This window comes from Indicator indicator, chromosome 3, assembly GCF_027791375.1.
Source record: "Indicator indicator isolate 239-I01 chromosome 3, UM_Iind_1.1, whole genome shotgun sequence".
Taxonomy (NCBI): Eukaryota; Metazoa; Chordata; class Aves; order Piciformes; family Indicatoridae; genus Indicator; species Indicator indicator.
This window is the reverse complement of record NC_072012.1, coordinates 12,928,093-12,948,719: the sequence shown is the minus strand read 5'-3', so window position 1 is coordinate 12,948,719 and position 20,627 is coordinate 12,928,093. Positions and strand designations below refer to the sequence as shown.

The 20,627-nt window shown below is 44.8% G+C and overlaps 1 protein-coding gene across 1 annotated transcript in view; it reads right to left on the bottom strand.

The window, feature by feature from the left end:
- The window catches only part of PLXNA4 (plexin A4), a 497,373-nt gene that overhangs the window by 37,363 nt on the left and 439,383 nt on the right, over positions 1-20,627 (bottom strand). The window contains exons 19-23 of the mRNA XM_054399894.1: positions 16,102-16,336; positions 15,556-15,698; positions 10,728-10,996; positions 8,069-8,135; positions 5,579-5,725 (exon numbers count right to left, since the gene is read on the bottom strand). Coding sequence (XP_054255869.1) covers positions 5,579-5,725; positions 8,069-8,135; positions 10,728-10,996; positions 15,556-15,698; positions 16,102-16,336 — 861 coding nt within the window. The remainder of the gene's footprint in view (positions 1-5,578; positions 5,726-8,068; positions 8,136-10,727; positions 10,997-15,555; positions 15,699-16,101; positions 16,337-20,627) is intronic.

Genomic DNA, 20,627 nt, shown 5'->3' with positions numbered 1-20,627 from the left:
GTAGGGAAATGAAGCAGTGATGGCAGGCTTGGACAGATCTTTTGAGGGTGCTAGGGGGGGTCACACATGTTTCTGGTGACCAAGTTCCTCTGCAGGTATCTCTCTCAGCATGCTGAGTTGAAATGACCTGATGCCAGTCAGAGCAAAACTCTGCCCCACAGGATGGTGCGTGGTGCTCCTTAAAATAATCTGGGCTACCCTACCAGGCTAACATTTAGTCCAGAAGATCCAATATATCCTGTTGGTGCTGACTGGTGTCCATCACACTGGTACCTGCCATGCAATAAGGACCATCATCTAATTAGAAGCTGCTGAAGATGATTTCTTTTATAACTTAGTTGTCTTTGAATTTCACAAGGTGCTGGCAGGAAAACTGCCTGAGTGCTCCATGAGCATTCATTCCCTGATGACAATAGTCCTTGATTCCCTTTTTTCTAGCTCAGCTGGAAAAAGAAGGGGTAGGGAAAGCAATGTTTCAAAGTGCTGTGCAGAAAGAAGTCTGCTTTTTGATAGTTTCAAGCATAGATGGGAGTAGCAGATAGTTCCTGTAAACCCCTGAACTCCAGCATGTTCATTCCAATGACAGTGAAGAGGCTCCTTTCAACATTATAGGGAATTCAATCATTGCTTACAGAAACCAACACCCTTCCCAGAACACAGTGGCTTTGATGTACATTTCTCAGGCTTCACATAACTCTCACTTGGTGTTTTCCAACTGTTCTCTTGTGAAGCACTAAACCTTTCTCCATGCAAAGCCATCAGGAGTTCTGCAGGTGCTTCTGTGTATTGCACACACTATATAGCTGTTCATGGAGGTTGTTATGGGCCCTATAGAAATCATTCTTAAACCGCAGATTGAAAATCTCTGCTCCCCTTCCAACAGACTGAAGCTCCTAATCATAATTAAATGTTTGCAATGGAGAGATTCCTAGCACTTCTGTGGGAATCCTCCCAAGGGCTTCCTCTGTTGTCACTCCAGGCTTCTATAAATTGTCCCTGATATGGCAGGACCAGAAGAACAACCACACACACACCCACATGCAAAAAAAAAAAAAAAAATGTCTGAGCACTGGATTTATAAGTTTAGCAGAGTTCAGCTTGCTCCAGTCTCACTGGAAGAGTAAGGTTTGCCCTGTGCTTCCACCCAGAGTTGTCCTCTTAACAACAAGCGTAAGGCAGAGAACTAACCCCATTGCTCCTGCAGAGCTGCACAGCTATGTCATAGGATCACAGGATGTCAGGGGTTGGAAAGGACCCAAAGAGATCATCGAGTCCAACCCCCCTGCCAGAGCAGGACCATACAATCTAGCTAGGGTCACAGAGGAATGCATCCAGATGGGCCTTGGAAAGTCTCCAGGGAAAGACACTCCACAACCTCTCTGGGGAGCCTGTTCCAGTGTTCTGTGACCCTTACAGTAAAGAAATTCCCCCTTGTGTTGAGGTGGAACCTCCTGTGCTGCAGCTTACATCCATTGCTCCTTGGCCTATCAGAGGGAGCAAGTGAGAAGAGCCTGTCCACTCCCTCCTGACACTCAGCCCTCAGATATTTATAAACATCTATGAAATCCCCTCTAAGTCTTCTCTTTTCCAGACTAAAAAGCCCCAGGTCCCTCAGCCTCTCCTCACAGGGCACATACTCCAGTCCCCTAATCATCCTCGTAGCCCTCCACTGGCCTCTCTCCAGCAGGTCCCTGTCCCTCCTGATGTCAACACAATCTTTGATGTTAACTGGTGGGGAAGATACCCTTGAGATGGCCTGTTGGATTCCTATATGATTAGTTAGTAGGAGGGAAGTTTTGTGATGCTGATTTCCTGAATGCTTTCACTGACACTGCTCCATCAGCCACCACCTTTGAGCCTTTGAGCTTAGTGGAGGAGGGGTGGATGAAGGAGAGGGAAGACCACAGTATCACTGAGGGAGTCACTGAGTGTTTTGCCACAGAGAAAATACCAGCATTTGGCACCTCTGTTCTGTCGTGCACTGAGCTCTGTGTCAGCAAAGAGTAAGGATTGTGCCAGTTGTGGGGTCAACAGGAAAAGGTATGGATCTAGGGGCAAGCAAAGTGGTAATATCTGGTTGAGGCATGTCATCTCCCTGGATTTGTGTTTACTGACCTTTATCTACATCCTTGAGCATTTTATTTTGTCTGCCAGCCCTTCCAGCTATGAGCTTTCTCTGAGGGTACATACACATGCTATCCTCAGCACAGCTAAGCCCTCATCTCCACTACAAATTACTGGCATTTAAGTAATAAAGGGACAGATTGTGATTACTTGTCACTGTTTCTGTTTCAGGGACAGACATCTTTCCTTCTAGATTGGGTTAAGGAAGGTGAGGGAGCTACCATACAGTGAGGTTGGCAGCTAACAAGGAAGAGAAAGAAGGACCTCCAAAAAAAGCCAAACATAGGAGAACCTTTGGATATCTTGGCAGTGGCTTCTTCTCTGCCACCAAAGCCCAAAATCTCCTGAAAAGCCTTAAACAAAAGTATATGAATGTATCTTCATCCATCTAAATTATGTTGTCAGGAGATATGATCCCATTAGGCTCTCAGCACTGAAACCACTGAGGTGTGCAGGGACCACACAGAGCACGCCATTGCTCAAGATGTACTGAGCAGCTCCCACCTACCACCCCCAAGCACTAATTAGCCAATATTCTTGACAGCCTCCAACACACACCAAGGTTTCTGCTCCTCTGCATTATTTGTACCAACAGAAATGAAGCTGATGCAGGAGATGGATGGTCTTTCATCTCCCAGTGACAGCAGAGCAGTGCCAGTGGGGAGGAAGGTTTTTGCATCTGGACTCTGTTTTGGTGAATGGTTAAAAAAATCAGACAGGGAGAAAGGCAGGTGGCAGTCAGCAGGGATGAGATCTTCCTGGCTCTCACAGATGGAATGATCTAGCTGGGGTTTTAATAACACTGCAGACCAGAGATGATGAGCACACACTGCTTGTGAAGACATTAACACAGGGTGTTTCTCTGAGTTATACAACTTGGGAGAAGATCTACTGCTTAGTTGCAATACATTTATTTCAACAAATCACACCTGTAACTAGCTCAGTTTCTACTCTACTGAAAAATCCCTTGCAAGTACACAGCAAAGACTCCAGAACATTGAGGGTGCTTCCTTGGGGAACTGTAGGACTTTGGCAGACAGTGAATTGGAGCTGTCTAGTTTGGAAAGAAATTAGACTGAAACAATCTAATTTTAGTGAAGCAGTTGTATAATGTAAATTCAGTAATCCCAGATGTTTGAAGATACTCTCCCTTCTTTTTTTTTCTCCCTAGAAAAGTTAGGTTCTTTGGATCTGCTTTTCACTCAAACGGTATTTGAAACCATGACTTCAAGTATTAAGTCATGATTAACGAAGGCTAATGAAGGCAGTTGTCTTCCCCAACCTTGTCTTCCTGGAAAAATGACATTAAACAGCCTGTTTCAACGTGCCACACTGTTGGAACTGTGATTTAACTCAGTCAGGCAATCATCTGCCTCTCAGGAAACGTGAACCACCTGATGAATTTTAGCCACAGAACACTGCAAACTCAGAGGGGTGACCAGATGCATTTGGTAGAGAGCAGAGGACATTGAGGGAATTCTTCTGTTACAAACATTGAAACAGTTCTTGCTTTATTTCATTGCTATCTGTTTTTAATAAAAGGTGACAGACTTGCTCAAGGAAGGTAGAGAGAGGACAAAATAAAGCAGATAGAGAGAAGAACAATCCAATTCATATTCTGCTGCTTCTTAATCCCCTCTTCGAAGCTGATCTCTGAAAATCTGCTGCGATTCCTATCGGGATAGATTTGTCTGCTCTTGAGATGTAAGAGGGAGAGCTGATTAACATCAAACAACACAAAGAGAATGGAGGAGAGCTTTGTTCAGGCTGATGTGTAATTACTACCCTTTGCTGGCTGCTTTATATCAAGCCTGAAAGGATCGGAGGGATTTCCTTTGGTGAAAGCGATCACTCTGTGCCTGCATCTTCCTTCCTTTTCCTCACTCTCTACATGTGAGATCAGGCCTCTAAATTGTCAGACAACCATGTGTAACAGAGAAGAAGCATTGATTTCATAGGAAGCTCATATTTTTAATATGCAAAATGAAATTGTGGTCTTATTTAAGAATAAAGTCTACCCCCTGAACAGGCTTGGATTCAGTCAAAGCTCAGCTCTAGACTGGAGGTACTCAAGAAAAAGAGGCATTTCTAGCATCAGCCCACCTGAGCTAAGATATAAAACAGGTCAAGGAACTAACATGGACTGGACACAGCTCTCAAAGCTAGCTAAAGTTAGGTAAGATGAATTTCTCTCAATTGAAGGTGCCAATAAAATAAGCTAGTAAATTCAAAGCACCTTCTGACCATCTGAAAATCTGAGGTTGGGGTTTTCCAAGAACAAAGACAAAGGAACTAAAGAAATTACAAGGATCATTAAAGACTTAGAAAGTGTTCTTCATCCTACAGAGACTTAGGAGCTCAGTGGATTTAGTATATCCAGGAAAAAGGGAAAGTCCAAAAACATTAAGGAAAGATATCTAATGCTCTTTAACTAATGCTCTTTAATCAAGTGGGAAAAGGCTGTAATCTCAGAGTAGAAGCTAAAGCTGGACATATGTGAGGTATATCTTTCACAATTGCACTTTGAGGTAAACAACTCAGGAACAAGGATTAATTTTCTTTGCCTTGAAATCTTCAAATCAAGTTCATTTTTCTTTGCCTTGTGCTTGCTCAACAGGAATGGCTGCAATAGCTCTAAAGAAGGCCTAATGTGCCCCTCCACTGTGTGCCTCTAATATATTCTTTGATGCTGAAATACTCATTTGAAGAACAGGGTTTTGTTTCTGTTATTTCTGAGGGTGAGGATTATTTTGGAGAAGGTCCTTGCAATATACCATCATAAAAGTTATTTTTGCTGTCACTTGCAGAAGGCCATGGACTTTACACTGACACACCACCACAAGGTTTCGGGATGGCTCTGGGCTTTCATGTTGGTGACAACTTGCAGTGATAGCCCCACCTTTCTGCTGTAGGAGAACTGTTACCTTTGATTTACAACTCAGAGGGATGTTGGAAGGGTGGGCATCATTCCAGGGAAAAGAGGAGGTGCTAGAAAATATTTTGACTAACAGAACAGACTAAATTGCCTATATTTATTGTCTTCACATCCATTGCCTATATCTATTGTCTTCACATTCACATACCTATTATCTTCACATAACACAAAGTTCATGCTTGTCTTCCAGTGCTCCTAGATCTCACCTAATCCAAGCAATGGTAAATGATTGGCACTGTCAGCCTACCCTGCAATGAGGGGTAGCTTTCAGTGAACAATCAATGTCTTTGAGGAGCTGGAGATTCTTTGGACATAGTGCAGGACACAATGGAAGCAACTTGGAAGCAGCTTGCAACCATGCTTCAGCCCCAAACCTTGCTGTGCTTAGCTAGTCAGCCTTCAGTGGGGTTGTAACAATAAATTGTCCCAGAGGGTCAGTGTGCCCATTGATGGCTGCTTTTCTCTAAATCCCCTTTTTCTAGAAGAGGCTGGACAGGAAGGTGTTGTCAGAGCACTCACCAGTGTCTTGTAATCAATCTGCTGTCGGATGAGCTTGTCCTCGCTCAGGGAGTACCGAGCCTCCCCGGTGATCGAGTCGATTGGGCCCTTCTCCATCTGCTGCTTGATGGCACAGAAAAGGGAGAACAGAGGCTCCCCAGCACACTCCTGCAGATGTGAGAGACAACCAGGAAGTAAAACAGGAGGATTAGAGGTGAGAACCCAACCCAGCATCTCAATGACTACCACAGCTTGTCATGCCCAACTTCAAGAAAGATACACCAGTAGGGATCGTTCTATTCCATATAGCCTGGGAATAGAGATGACTGCCCACTTCCACTCAGTGCAACCAGTCCTCTTCAGTGTTCTGTCATGGGACAAAGGTGTGTTATCCCTGGCAATATTTGAGCTAGCAGATAATTGTAAGAGCTGTTCAAGTGATTGCCACCAGGTCAGAATCTTTGCACTGGAGCAGGTGGTGGGATGGATCTCAGAGCACCTGGAGACAGGTCTGAAAGGGAGATAGGTTACTGTTGCCTCATTCTGTGTGTTTGGGCAGAGCCCACAGCCTCCCTGAGAACTCTCATGCAGAAGGCAAATGGGGACACTCAGGCAGAAGCAGCTCTGTGACCCAAGGGAGATGTGCCCCTGGATCTGTACAGTTGTATGGTGATGTCAGATGTGGCCCAACACAGGACAGCAACAAGCAGCCCACAGGCAGGTCAAGCAAAGCAAACCTCTCCCTAATTTCTCCTTCCCTCCATCCACACTCACTGCACTGCTCTTCCCATGCTTTTCCTTCCCTCTCCTCTGGACATTCACTGCCATGCTCTCCTCATTCTTCTTTCTACTGCCTCCCTTCCCCTCTTCTACTGCCTCTCTTCCCCTTCACCTCTTCATTCCTCCTGCCCTCTTCCCTACCTTGCCCTCTCCTCTGGCAGTGTGTTCCAACTCAGCGAGCCAGGTCCTTTTGCCACAGTGTAAATCCCAGCAAAACCAAGTTAATAATCTGAAGCAAAGTGGCCCCTTTTCTCCATTCCTACACCTGTCTCCCACTTAATTAGCTTATCTGCCAGCAGCATATTGCTGCTCTGTGCCTGTCTCTTGCCCTTATCAGGCCTCTGCTCAGGCTAAGGCAAAAAGACAAGTAGCTGAGTGGGGTGAAAAAAGCCTATTATAAAAGCAGCTCTTTAGAGAGTCACCTCCTTATATCCTTTCCTTTCAGCTGAAAGCAGGGATCTGATACTGAAGTCACTGAAATTACCTTCCAGGGACCTTCAAAACTTTCCCCATGCATTCATCTTTGGCCTGGTTGTGCCTAGGGAAGGCTCTAAGGGAACGGGATTGATCTGTAAAGGCTTGAATTGCCAGGCACAGGGTAGCTTTTTAGTCCAAACAGGGCTGTAAGATGTGAGGAGGTCTAACAAGTGTATTGGGAGTGGAGGACAGGTGCAGAGTCCAGCTCCTTCCAAAAAGGCTGGCTCTGAGTTTGGACACTTGGCAATTTCCATGCTTGAAGTTCAGTGGGGGTCACAGAACCACAGAATGGCAGGGGTTGGAAGAGACCTCTGGAGATCACCTAGTCCTACCCCTCTGCTAAAGCAGGTTAACTAGATCAGGTTGCCCAGGATCATGTCCAGGTAGGTTTTGAAAGTCTCCATAGAGGGAGACTCCACAATTTCTCTGGGCAGTCTGTTCCAGTGCTCTCTGACCCTTACAGGAAAGAAATTTCTCCTTAAACGAAAGTGAAACCACCTGTGTTCTAGTGTATAGCTATTGCCCCTTATCCTATCATTAGTTCCACCCTCATGACCTCCACCCTTTAGATATTGATCAGCACTGAAAAGATCCCCTCTCAGTCTTCTCCAGGCTAAACAGCCCCAGGTCTGTCAGCCTTTTCTCATCAGAGAGATGCTCCAGTCTCTTCAGTATCTTTATAGCCTCTGTTGGACTCTCTGCAGTAGTTCTAACTGGACACAATAATGCAAACGTAGTCTCACTAGGGCTGAGCAGAGTGGGAGAAGAACCTCCCTCAACCTGCTGGTCACACTCTTCTTAATGCATCCATGGAGGCCATTTGCCTCCTTGGACACTAGGGATCTGGTTACGATGTGTGTAAAGCAGAGAAGGTTGAAAGAAGAACCGGGCCTCAATACTGCCTCTGAACTGAGGTGGGATGAGGTGTCCAGTGACTCTGAACTGAAACTATGGGTCACCAAGTGATGAAGATCTGAGTCTGCTAGTAAAAGGAGAACATTTTCAATATAGGTCTCCATCAAGCTCTGAAATCTTTCACATTTCAGAACTGACACTTGGATCCTGCTTCTCCAACACAGTGTTCCTCTTTCTTCTCCTTAGATCAGAAAACAGTCCCTCTTCCATGAGGCAGTGAGCTCCCTCCAGAGAAAAAAGTCTTTTCCTTTATATCTGGGAAATTTTTGCCCCAACTAAACATCAACAAGAAGAAATTAATTAAAGCAGCTCTTCATCCAGGCATGTGGCTCCTCTTACCTTGAGGAACTTATACAGGAGGAAGGTGAACCAGTTGGTGAGCATCTTCTCAGCCACAGACTCTGTCCTAAAATCAGCCAGGGAGAAAAAGCAAACTGGAAATTAGTTGGTTGTGTTTGTCATATCAAAGAGCTAGTCAAAGGGTGGCCTTTGCCCATTTTATTGCCCAGATCACTGAGCCCCATGGAAAGTGTGGGGTGACACCAGCAGGATTAAGCATGTCCTAGTTTCTATGATTTAGCTTTAGATTTAGGAAACCTGAAGGCAAATCCTTACTGCCCTGCTGATTCTTCTTTAACTAGGGAAGTCCTTCTATGGCTTTTTCTCAGTTTCTCCATCAATGAGGAGGTGACAAAGTTTGAGGGAATCTTCTCAGAGGAGCTCAGAGAGGATAAATCCATCAACATGAGGAGCTCAGATTTAGGTCATATGACAAGTAGGCTACATAAATACTTAAGACAGACAGATCTAAATCACCAGAGAACAGTTATCTGGCACTGACTATCTCCCTGGCATTTAGGAGTGATTATACTCCTGAATATGTCAACATAGTGCATACGCAGAGCTCATCCATTTGCCCTTGAGCACTCTGTCCTCAATCAAACTAAAATACATCTTGAGTCTTTAGGGTGAACATTTCCTACAGTAGGTGCAGCTCAGACCTGCAAATGTGCTTGGACACCAGAAGCACACACTAAACCTGGCTCCAGTACATGTACTGGTATTGCTCAAGAAGAAAGGAAGTGTCCCTACCTGGATGAATTAAAGTGGGTCTTACTTGTCCTGGCTACCACCAAGCCAAGCAGGAGTTCTCACTTAGGACTCCAGCTTGCCTTTTAGATTCCCTAGCTCTTCAGCATAAAGTTGATCTTTCCTCCTCTGGAGAATGAGACTTGCAAGGGAGAGAGTTTGCACTGCTGGAGCTGTATGCTCGGAACCCGTCAATGGCCTTGCCTGAAAGCAGTGCCCTGTTACACCAACACAGAGCAAGTGGTGGTTCCTTCCCTAGCTAAATACAGCTGATCATCAGCCTGTTTTCCATGGGGACTTCTCTGTTCTTGTGGGAAAATGTCACATCAATACCAGGGACAGTGGAGAGAGGAATAATAATAAGAGTGACTAGACGACTAGAGTTAGAAAAGAGATGGAAGAAGGAGAAAGAAGAAAATTAGGATGCTTAGGACAAGACAGGAATTAATAGCTAGAGAAGACAAAGAGGAATTAATAGCTAGAGAAGACAAAGAGATGGAGAAAGGGAAACAAAAAGGAGAAAATGATGGGAGGAGACAGTTTGGAGACTCTCCCATTTAGTATCAGAGGAGGAGAACAGAGAGAAAGCCTGCGGACATCAGAAGGGAGGTCACCAGCTGGGCTGTAGGGCTTTAATCCCATCAAGGAGCCAAGTGACACCAAAGGAAAGCACAGCCTCTGCCTCTGGCGTTGCTGTTCTAAATTCCAGGAAATGCCTTCTACTCCCTTTTTTGATGGTCCTCCATAGCAGTCTGTGTGCCAGATTAAAAGCCTCCCAGTAGGCACCATATACCTCTTCCCTGCCCAATCCATCCATCATAACTGGCTGAGGGCTCCTCAAAGCTGGCTCTGGGCAGCGGCAAAGGTCATTCATCCCCAGAAGACTCTTCCTGTTTTTAATTAGGGTCCTTGAACCAGAAGAGTTGGTTCCGACTGTGAAAGGGAGATGAACATGATCCTAATGGGAGAAGAGGCAGCACTTCCCTACTCAGGGAAAGGACATTGATTATAGAGCAGTCTAGAGGCTTCTAATTCAAGAGTTCCCATAGAACTGTAGAGTTCAGGCCTCAGACCTGGCCAAGAAGCATCGATCCAATCATGTGGTGTATATGAAGCCAGTTCTGTTGTCCTGCTCTTCTACTGTCTTCAACAAGTTCCCAGCATCATTGCTCAAGGAGAGACAGGCGATCAATCCTATGGCAGAGCTGAAGAACACTCTCCATGTGTCCACAGTTAACTCATGAACAAGAATTAAAGCAGGGTAGTCCATGCCCCAGCCAGGAGACAGCATCAGGGTTATGTTATAATCTACTCTGTGTGATACACCTGCAGATCCTACATAACCCAACTGGCATTTTCAGGTTAAAAGGGAAACATAAGCATAAATTAACATCTTAAGCACACAAAAAGCCCAAAATAAGGATTAGGAAGCACAAACTCTTGCTGCTCTTATGAACCTTTCTGGAAGATCTATGTTACCATCCAGAGGTGGTTTTGTTCTGTGACTTCTAATCATTGACTGCTTTCTGGTTAGCGAGGAGACAGAGCAAGATCTACATACACACCTGCTGAAATGGGAGGAAATTCAGAGTGGATGCTGGGAGCAAGAGGAAGGTCTTCTAAGAGAAGGCAAACTCTGTCAGGAAGTCATATAAGACGAGGAAACCATAAAGGGCAAGGGACTCAGACAATTCAGCCCTGCTTTCCTTACTCAACTCTCGGTGAACAGCTTCATGCCAGCCCTACCAGGTCATGTGAACTGTGGTTGCGCACCATCTTCATTTCACAACCTGCTACACAACAAACAAGCAGATTTGCCCCTTTGCTCCAAAGGTGACTGGCAATCCTTATGCTGGACCATGAAGTACAGGCTGCCCACCCAGCTCTCTCCAGCCTCAGGCATCCTTACCTTCTGAGCAACAGCTTGGGGTGGTTCTTGCTCTCCAGATTTTTATCTATCAGGTCAGCCAGAAGCTGTTTGAGGACATCAGTAGCATACTCCAGCTTGCTCTGCAGCACCGTCATGATCAGTGAGGCCACATTTCCACGGTCCCGCATGGAGAAGCTGCGCTGGGACTCCAGAGTACGGATGAAGGACAGCAGGAAAACCTTGTTGTTGATGAGCTGTGCAAAGAGCTTCAGCCCTTTCTCCACCCGCTCCTGCCTATAGCCAGGGACCTGCACAAGAAGAAAGTGAGTTTATATTTTTCCCTTATTACCCACTGTCAGACCTACCCAGGCCATACAACCTTTGTTACCTCTCTGCCCTCATCATCCATTCAGTCTGGAGAAGACAAAGCTCCAGGGAGACCTTACAGTGGCCTTCCAGTACCTAACGGGGGGCTACAAGAAAACTGGAGAGAGACTTTTTATAATGGCTTGTAGTGATAGGAACAGGTAGAACAGATTTAAGATGCAAAAGGGACAATTTAGACTGGATATCAGGAAAAAGTTAGTTACAGTGAGGGTGGTGATACACTGGCACAGGTTGCCCAGGGAGATTGTGGATGCTCCCTCCCTGGAAGTGTTCAAGGTCAGGCTGGACAGGGATTTGAGCAACCTGGTCTAGTGGAAGGTGTCTGTGCCCATGACAGGGTATTTGGAACTAGATGATCTTTAAGGTCCCTCCCAACCCAAAGCATTCAATGATCACTCCATCTCCTCCAACTGTAGACTTTGACACCAAGCAGAAGTTAGTTCTGAGATAGGGAAAAAGGAAAATCTGCTTCAAACAGTGTATGTCCATATGTCATCTAATGATTACGAAGCCAGAGAGACCTCCTAGCCACAGCCAGATTATTCTTTTCCAGTCCTGTGTTTCTCTTTCTGAACAATACACCAAAAAGAGATTGCTAGTGCCTGGATGTGGTACAACACCACGTTTTACTTTTACTGTAGTCAAACTGAAGACTCATTCTATCTTCACCTGAAACTTTTTCCTCAGCCCTACAAGAAACATGCTTACAGAGAACTAGGTAGATGAAGACATGAAAAAACATTCTGAGTTGGGACCTATCTTGGAGGTTCCACTGCAGTAGGAACCCTGGGCTTGGGAGGTGAGATGGTTTGGAGACAGAAAGGTTGGTAAGTCTCTAATATACTTCTCAGGTGTGAGAAGCTGATGAACCAGGTTTTATAGAATGATGTAGGACCACAACAGTGGACCCTGGAGTCCACAGTCTACAGTGGACTTTACCCTTTATAGTCCTTATGGTTCTAAAAGAGAATGGAGCCTAAATAGAGAACCCCAAACTCATTCCTTCATATTGCTGAAGCTCTTCCAGCCATTGAAGATTACCTGGAAGCTGGAATGTCTCAACCCAGAACAACACATTACTGAGACACATAACCAAACAGATTTGGCACTTCAATCCAAACCAAGCTGGCATGCTTAAAACAACCAAGTAATGCAAGACCCCTCAAAGAGTCATCACTTTTTTCATTCTGTAAATTAGAGCTTTACATTCTTTTTGCATACAGCAAATAAATTACTTAGTAAATTGCCTGAGACAACCAACCAACCACCATCCATCCTGCCAATAATTATTTTTAACTCACTTGCCTGAACATTTAATAGTGTCTATCCCCAGGTTATTATGGAGAATTAAAACACACACCAGAAAAAATAGCAAGAGAAGTATTTTGTATGGCATCTGGAAGCAGTTAATTAGCAAATGAACTGGAAATAAGTAAGACTTCTCACTGCAGGGATCTATGCTGGGGCCTTCTGCAATAAATAACAACTCCTTCTAGGTGCTACAGAAAAGGGAGCAGAATGGGAACTGTCTTCCCTGATATGTTGGTAGCCATAGACGTTGATGCTGAAAGAGCTGTTGAAGCTTTGCAGAGGATTAAGGATAAAAAGGAAAGATGAATGAAATGAAAGGAAAGGAAAAGAAGAGATCAAAGGTAGCAGATTGAAAGGCTAGCTCTGTATTGCTCTGTATGCATCTATGGGACCATTCATGCTCAAACCTGTACAGAGGTCAAGTCAGATGCTCTCCTGTGTTCAGCTAGCTGAGGTTAATGCATAGATGGATTGAAATTGGCTGTGTGACAAAAGTGCTTGTGTTTATGTATACATATGTGAGACAGATTCATCACTCCTCATCTCTCCTGCTCATTTGCTGAAGCTGCTGAGCTGCTTTTCCTGAAGGAAAGCAGCTCAAGGCCATTCTATTTACACCCTAAAGGCAAATATATACAGTAGTCAATGTGCAACTCATCCTCCTACTCAATCCCACAAGTCCTCCTTGCTGTCAGAACAGGCTTGTCTCAGATAACTTCAACTGGAACTGTTGTAAGAGGGGACCTGAGAGAGAGATGGAAGGAGCCCTGCGGAGGCAGAGCGTTGGCTGCTTTTCTCTACCACCTCCCCCCTTCATCCCCCAAATATGGCTGGAAAACATCTGTTTGAGCAGGCACTGGATGACAGGTCAAATTTTGGTCTGCTGTTGTTCCCAGTAACTTTCTTGCCCAGTTTTGATTCCCAGTATTGATTCCCACTGTTACCCCACTGAACTCTCCTGAACACTTACCACAGAGATGCAAGAGAGCTGCTACCCTGAGGATGGTCCTGGACCAAATAAGATATAGAAGGGTGAGTGTATGTGTTTGTCTTTGTCATAGAATCACAGAATTGTTTCAGTTGGAGAAGACCTCTAAGATCATCAGATCCAACTGTCAACCTGAGATCACCATAGACATTAAACAATGTCCCAAAGTGCCATGTCCACACATTTCTTGAACACCTCCAACCAAGAACCACACACCACTACCTCCCTGGGCACCACCTCTCCTAGCACAGTTTCAGGCCATTTCCTCCTGTTCTATCACTTGATACTAGGGAGAAGAGACCAACCACCACCTAAATACAACCTCCTTTCAGGGAGTTGTAGAGAGCAAGAAAGTCTCCTCTCAGCCTCTTCTTCTCCAGACTAAATAATCCCAGTACCTCCAGCTGCTCCTCATAAGACTTGGTCTCCAGGCTCCTCACCAGCTTTGTTGCCCTTCTCTGGACGTGCTCTAGTACCTCAATGTCCTTGTAGTGAGGGGCCCAAAACTAAACACAGTATTCAAGGTGCAGCCTCACCAGTGCCAAATACAAGGGGCACAATCACTTCCCTACTCCTGCTGGCCACACCATGATACAGGTCAGAAAACTGTTGGACCTCTTGGCTACCTTAGCACACTGCTGGCTGATGCTCAGGTGGCTGTCAATCAGCACCCCCTGATCCTATTTTGCCAGGCAACTTTCCAGCCACTCCACTCCAGTTAAGACTCCAACTCAAGACAACAACACTGGATCCAAAGATGGTGAAATCTCTCTTTTTTTTTTCCTCTCTCCCCCAGTCCCTCTCTTTCATCTTGATTTTCTTCTGTTTGTTTTTCTTTTTTTGATAGATGTCACCCAGTTTCTTCTAAAGCAGTTAAGGAAAGAACTCCTCTGCCAAAGTGTCCTTCTCCATAATGCTTGTTAATAGTCATTAGAAAAAAAAAAAAAAAGAAACAACAAAACAATAAAGCATTTGATATTTTTTCTCAGGGTCATTTTTGTGAGTTTACTACTGTTTTGGTCCCTCCTGAGCAGGGATAACCCTTGTTGTCTACCAAGTGGGAAGAGGTGTTGGACTTTTGTATTGTTCCTCAGAGGCATTGTGGTGACTTTTGCCCCTGTTGTGGCCCTGCCAAGCAGGGTTAGCTCATTTGGGGGATTAAAAAGTTCACTTCTTTCATTGTCCACCAAGTGGGACAAGACAATCTCCATACAGTTTGATGAATTTTGGCTCTCCTGAAAGGAAGAAGCAAAGATGATCAGGTACCTCTTAGTATGCAGCCAGCCAAGCATGGCAATGCCTGTGCCAGCTCTTGTTCCTCTTTTCTGCCAACTAACCCCAGTCTTGGCCTCTGGCAATCTCACCAGCCCATGCCAAAGCCTTTCTAAAGTTCAGTGCATGCCAAAGACTTTGGAGAAAGCTTAGCTAACAACCTCTCTGGCCTTGTCCATGCTGTATCCCCCACTCCTCTTGCCCAAGTATCCTTAGAACAAAGCCTCCCCATCTGTCAAAGCCTGAAGGAGTTTCAGACCCCACTTGGGATCCAATCAAACTCATTGTCACTAGTGAGGTAGTGCAGTCTGTGTGTAGATCCCAGCAGTGCTGGGCAATGTTTTGCTGTCCTCCCACTGCTGTGGGCTGAAGAGCTGGAGTGGAGGAGGCAGATGTGGACAGTGTAAGGGCAGATTGATGTTGTTGTTGTTTTCTGACTTCACTGCAAATCACAGAGAGCAGCAAAGGTGAACCTCTCTCAGTGGCTGCAGGTTATTTCTAGAGCTGTTGTCACATAGAAAAATAAAAAGGTCCTCAAGATAGTGGGACTGTCATACAAAGCTGGAGTGACACAGGCAAGTCTGCTGCTCTGCTATACAACTTTTTTTTTTCTTTTCCTGGCAGTAATTAATAAATCCAGCCTATAAAAAAAACTCCATCAGGATGAAGACCAAGACTCATACAGTACACTTAATGCACACAAATCTATGATACTCTTCCAAATAGATGGGTGATCAACCAGACTTTAACATCTATGATAGCAATAATCTTCATCTCTTTGCAACCTGGACTTCTCATGAGGTGCTGTTTCAGGACACAGCCTGGCAAATAATGATGTCCTCACAACCCACAACATCTCTTGCATTCAAGCTTGAGAGGAGGCACAAGCAGAAGACGTTGATTTCTTACCTCCAGATCCCTCAGGACTGGGTGATCTTCAATGCCAGGGAAGAGCACCCTCATAGTGTAGGTTCGGTAGTCGAGGAAGGGGATCCCAGCTCCATCCAGATCACTTGTCAGCTCATGAATGTCTGTCTGCAGCTCTGCAAAGGCTGACACAAAACACGAACCACTCATGTAGCAATGACAGTTCAAATCTTCATCACCATGATGAGAAAGGCCCTCAGACAGACATGCATAAGAGTAAGGTATAAGTGGAGAAGCATCGTGTGGAGAGGAAGATGAAGGTGGGCAAGAACAGTCTCACTGTTCCTATAACACAGCCTTTTCCCAGGGACATGTGCCAAGGCTGTCTCTGGACTGTGAGTTAGCAAATGCAGTTAGGACAGGGTGGACAAAGGCTGAACTCACAGCAAAGAAACAAAGACTAGATCCAGGCTTGAGCCGTACCCACAGAGTTCAACACTTCCTTTTGCTTGTGATATTTGGGCTCAAAGGCTGGATGCCTCTCTCCTACCACACTGACACAGCGTCAGTCTTACTTCTTCATCCTACCTTCTTTGCACTCCAGTGCCACCCTGGACTCCAGGTTGTCCATCTGCATCTGCAGGCGCTTGAGGGTGAGGTCACTCTCTCTGGATTTGCGCTTGTATGCTATCAACACGGCCACAATGAAGATGATGAGAAGGCCACCAGCCACTGCAATGCTGACAATAGCTGGCAAGCTGAGAGGACTGTCTGGAGAGATGTAGACCATCCCTGGGGAGAACTCCATCCCTCCTACACGAGCCTAGAGGGAAAGCAGGACAGAACTGCACTGAAACTGTTGAAGAAGCAGGAAAACAGAACTCCATCACTCCCTGACTAAGGCTGTATAAGCTGATCTAGCTGAAGATGTCCCTGTTCACTGCAGGAAAAGGTGAATTAGATGACCTTTAAAGTTTTTTCCGACCCAAACCATTTCGTGATTCTATGGTTGGTGACATCCCCTTGCCTCCCTAGCTAAAAAGATTGTAAAACACTTCAACAGAGTGTTAAAACCACCTGAAATGTCATATAAAAGCACCTTTGTTGACAAAGTCACCATAAATTCAGCCAACAAAGGATTTGTGGTGAAACATATCTCACCAGTCTCAGTGCACTAGCTACATACCAGTTTGAGTTTCATTCTGTTTTCTCCTTTCCTTGTCCCAAACAGCTGTGGTGTCTGGACTGCCCAAAATGCACACAGCTCATGGTTGTAGTTTGATGGCTCCTAACCTTACTGTGGTGGGACAGGGGGCATCTAATCCAGACAGCTAGCACAGCAACAGTCAGTACAGTGGGAATGTAGAAATTAGAGTCACAATCTGCTTTTGACTCTTTAACTGGAGAAAACAAAGGAAATGGGATAGAAAACAAGAAAAAGAAAATCCCTCGAAACCCATGCTCCTTATAATACCTCTCCTAGCCACACATTGGCAGGGTAACTGCAAATGCTCACCACTGGGACAGGGAGCTGAACACAGCTTTTCACTTTATATGCACTCCCAGACATTCCCAGGGCTGCTGCCAGCCTCCAAAAGAAGATGCTGTACAAGGACCTTGCTTTTGAAAGCCAGAAGGAAACCTTGGAAGAGGTACTGCTGCAAGCCCAACAAAACAATCTGCTGAAGTAAGTCCATTAGGAGTCCAATTTTACCACATGAACATCACTCCCAAGAGTAATCCCAAATGGTACCACTTGCTTAAGGCTACTACAAGGTTGTTCAAGGCTATTGGTAGAGTAGGGTGAAGTTTGAATGTCAGGGAGAAAAACACTGCTGACTAGCCTGGGATATAAAAAGACAGTTGTAGGATTGTGCTGTGGCAGGGGAACACTGGTTATAGCTGCTCGATAGCTGCCCCTGCATTCAGGGCAATGACGATGGTGATGGGTCCAGAGAACATGTCTTAAGAGAAGCATCTGAGGGAGCTGAGATTGTTTAGTCTGGAGAAAAGAAGGCTGAGAAGTGAATTCTTGGTCTCTACAACTATCTGAAAGGAGGTTGTAGTGACTTGGTTGTTGGCCTCCTCTCTCAAGTAATGGCAATTAAGCATTACAGCACTGAGATTATTCCTCAGGGAAGGAACAGTGATGGCAACACACATTGATGTCAATTTTTTAAAATCTAATTCAGCTATCTTTGATACAGAGTTATTTGGGGGAAAAAAGGAAAAGAAAAGAAAAGAAGAAAAGAAAAGAAAAGAAAAGAAAAGAAAAGAAAAGAAAAGAAAAGAAAAGAAAAGAAAAGAAAAGAAAAGAAAAGAAAAGAAAAGAAAAGAAAAGAAAAGAAAAGAAAAGAAAGGAAAAGAAAAGAAAAGAAAAGAAAAGGAAAAGGGGAAAAGAAAAGGAAAAGGGAAAAGAAAAGAAAAGGAAAAGGGAAAAGAAAAGAAAAGAAAAGAAAAGGAAAAGGGAAAAGAAAAGGAAAATAGAAAAGAAAAGGAAAAGGGAAAAGAAAAGGAAAAGGAAAAGGGAAAAGGAAAGGGAAAGGGAAAAGGAAAGGGAAAGGGAAAAGGAAAGGGAAGAAAAGAGAAGAAAAGGGAAGAAATGAGAAGAAAAGGGAAGAAAAGAGGAGAGGAGAGGAGAGGAGAGGAGAGGAGAGGAGAGGAGAGGAGAGGAGAGGAGAGGAGAGGAGAGGAGAGGAGAGGAGAGGAGAGGAGAGGAGAGGAGAGGAGAGGAGAGGAGAGGAGAGGAGAGGAGAGGAGAGGAGAGGAGAGGAGAGGAGAGGAGAGGAGAGGAGAGGAGAGGAGAGGAGAGGAGAGGAGAGGAGAGGAGAGGAGAGGAGAGGAGAGGAGAGGAGAGGAGAGGAGAGGAGAGGAGAGGAGAGGAAGAGGAGAGGAGAGGAGAGGAGAGGAGAGGAGAGGAGAGGAGAGGAGAGGAGAGGAGAGGAGGGAAAAGAAAAGAAAAGGAGGGAAAAGAAAAGAAAAGGAGGGAAAAGAAAAGAAAAGGAGGGAAAAGAAAAGAAAAGGAGGGAAAAGAAAAGAAAAGGAGGGAAAAGAAAAGAAAAGGAGGGAAAAGAAAAGAAAAGGAGGGAAAAGAAAAGAAAAGGAGGGAAAAGAAAAGAAAAGAAAAAGAAAAGAAAAGAAAAGAAAAGAAAAGAAAAGAAAAGAAAAAGAAAAGAAAAGAAAAGAAAAGAAAAGAAAAGAAAAGAAAAGAAAAGAAAAGAAAAGAAAAAAGAAAAGAAAAGAAAAGAAAAGAAAAGAAAAGAAAAGAAAAGAAAAGAAAAGAAAAGAAAAGAAAAGGAGAAAAGAAAAGAAAGAACTAAAATGTTTGAGCAATGGTTAAAAGAAGATTGACTAAATCTCAGTGGCAAGCACTTTTCCAAGGAAAACAGAGAGGCATGAAATAGATCCACGGTCTCTTCTCCCTAGTATCAAGTGATAGGACAGGAGGAAATGGCCTCAAGTGGTGAGGCATTGCAACAGGTTACCCCAAGTGGAGTCATCATCCCTGGAGGTGTTTGAAAAACTTGTAGATGTGGCATTTTAGGACACAGTTTAGCGGGCATGGTGGTGTTGGGTTGATGGTTGGACTTGATGATCTTAGAGGACTTTTCCAACCTTCATGATTCTATGATAGATCATCATAAAGCCACACAAAAAGCTTGAAGGCTCATGGCATGGTGGTGAGCCCCATGACTTCACTCCAGCTGAGCTCTGTCATGAAGAGGAACATCAGGCCCTGCTGCCAGGAAGAAACACAGCCAAGATCCTAGGGCTATATGACTCTCACTGCAACTGGGACCACTGCAGGATGTAATTGAACCTTTTTCTTCCTCCTTTATGAGGAGCTCTCCCTTAACTTTTCTGCTCCCACAAGAGCTAGTAAAATCACATCCCACATCCCAGCATGGTGACTAAACTTGTCCTTCATCTCACTGGCTGTCAGCTAACCAGTCTGTCTCCAGCCTGCCTGCATGTACATTGGTCCCAGTCCTCCCATGTCTCAGCTCAGGCACCTTCTTGGGTTTCCTCTCCAGGTTGCAGAAGGAAGAAACTGGCCCAAGAAAAGGTTAGAACCAGCAGAAGAGATTATGAAGTAAAGAGTCATGAATTAATGAAAAGTTTCCCAGCTGCTCTCATTCCTCACCACCACAACATTTGCTAGGGACATGAATAACTGTGACCTCATCATCTTCTAGAAATTATTCTGGACCCAGCTGCAACAGAATCAAAGAATGGTAGGGGATGGAAGGGACTCCACAACCTCTTTGGGCAGCCTGTCCCAGTGCTCTGTCACCCTCAAGGTAAAGATTTTTTTTCTTACACCTAAGTGAAACCTTCTGTGTTCTAGTTTGTACCTGTTGGCCCTTGTTCTAGCATTGGGCACCACTGAAAAGAGCCTATCCCCACCCCTTGTCCTTCAGCCTTTAAATGTTTGTATTTATTGATAATATCCCCTCTCAGACTGCTCTTCTTCAGGCCTGTTTTGGTCCAGCACCAGCTGTAGGCTGTTCCTCACTAACTCCTGGCCCAAACTGTAACCCTTAAATCTTGAATAAGACAAAAGTGAATGCTTGGAAACATCTAATTTCCATCTCCAAAGTCCTGTCATGACATTTTGGCATGGGCTTTAGAGAGATAACGGTGTCCACAATGAGGAATGAAATCAAACCTAAGCTTGTCTGACCAAGTAACAGTTTCAAGACGACCCTTCCTGCAGCATGACAATGATGATTTGTAGAGCATCTTCAGTGGCCAAGGAACAACCTGCCACTCACATAGGCTGAGGACATAGCAGTAACTAGTTTCTTCATCTATTTCAAGACACGAGGTCCCTGTCACTTATAAAGCCTGCATGGAGCAGAGGTTTGCTGTTGGTAAGTGGATGCTCAGCTGAGAAGACAAACTGCCAAACTCTCATGCTAATCACAGAATCACATAATTATTGAGGCTGGAAAAGACCTCTGAGATCATCAAGTCCAGCCTATGACCTAACACCATGACATCAGCTAAACCATGCCACCAAGTGTCGCATCCAATCTTTTCTTAAAGACCTCCAGTGATGGTGACACCACCACCTCCCTGGGCACTCCATTCCAGTGCCTAATCAGCCTTTC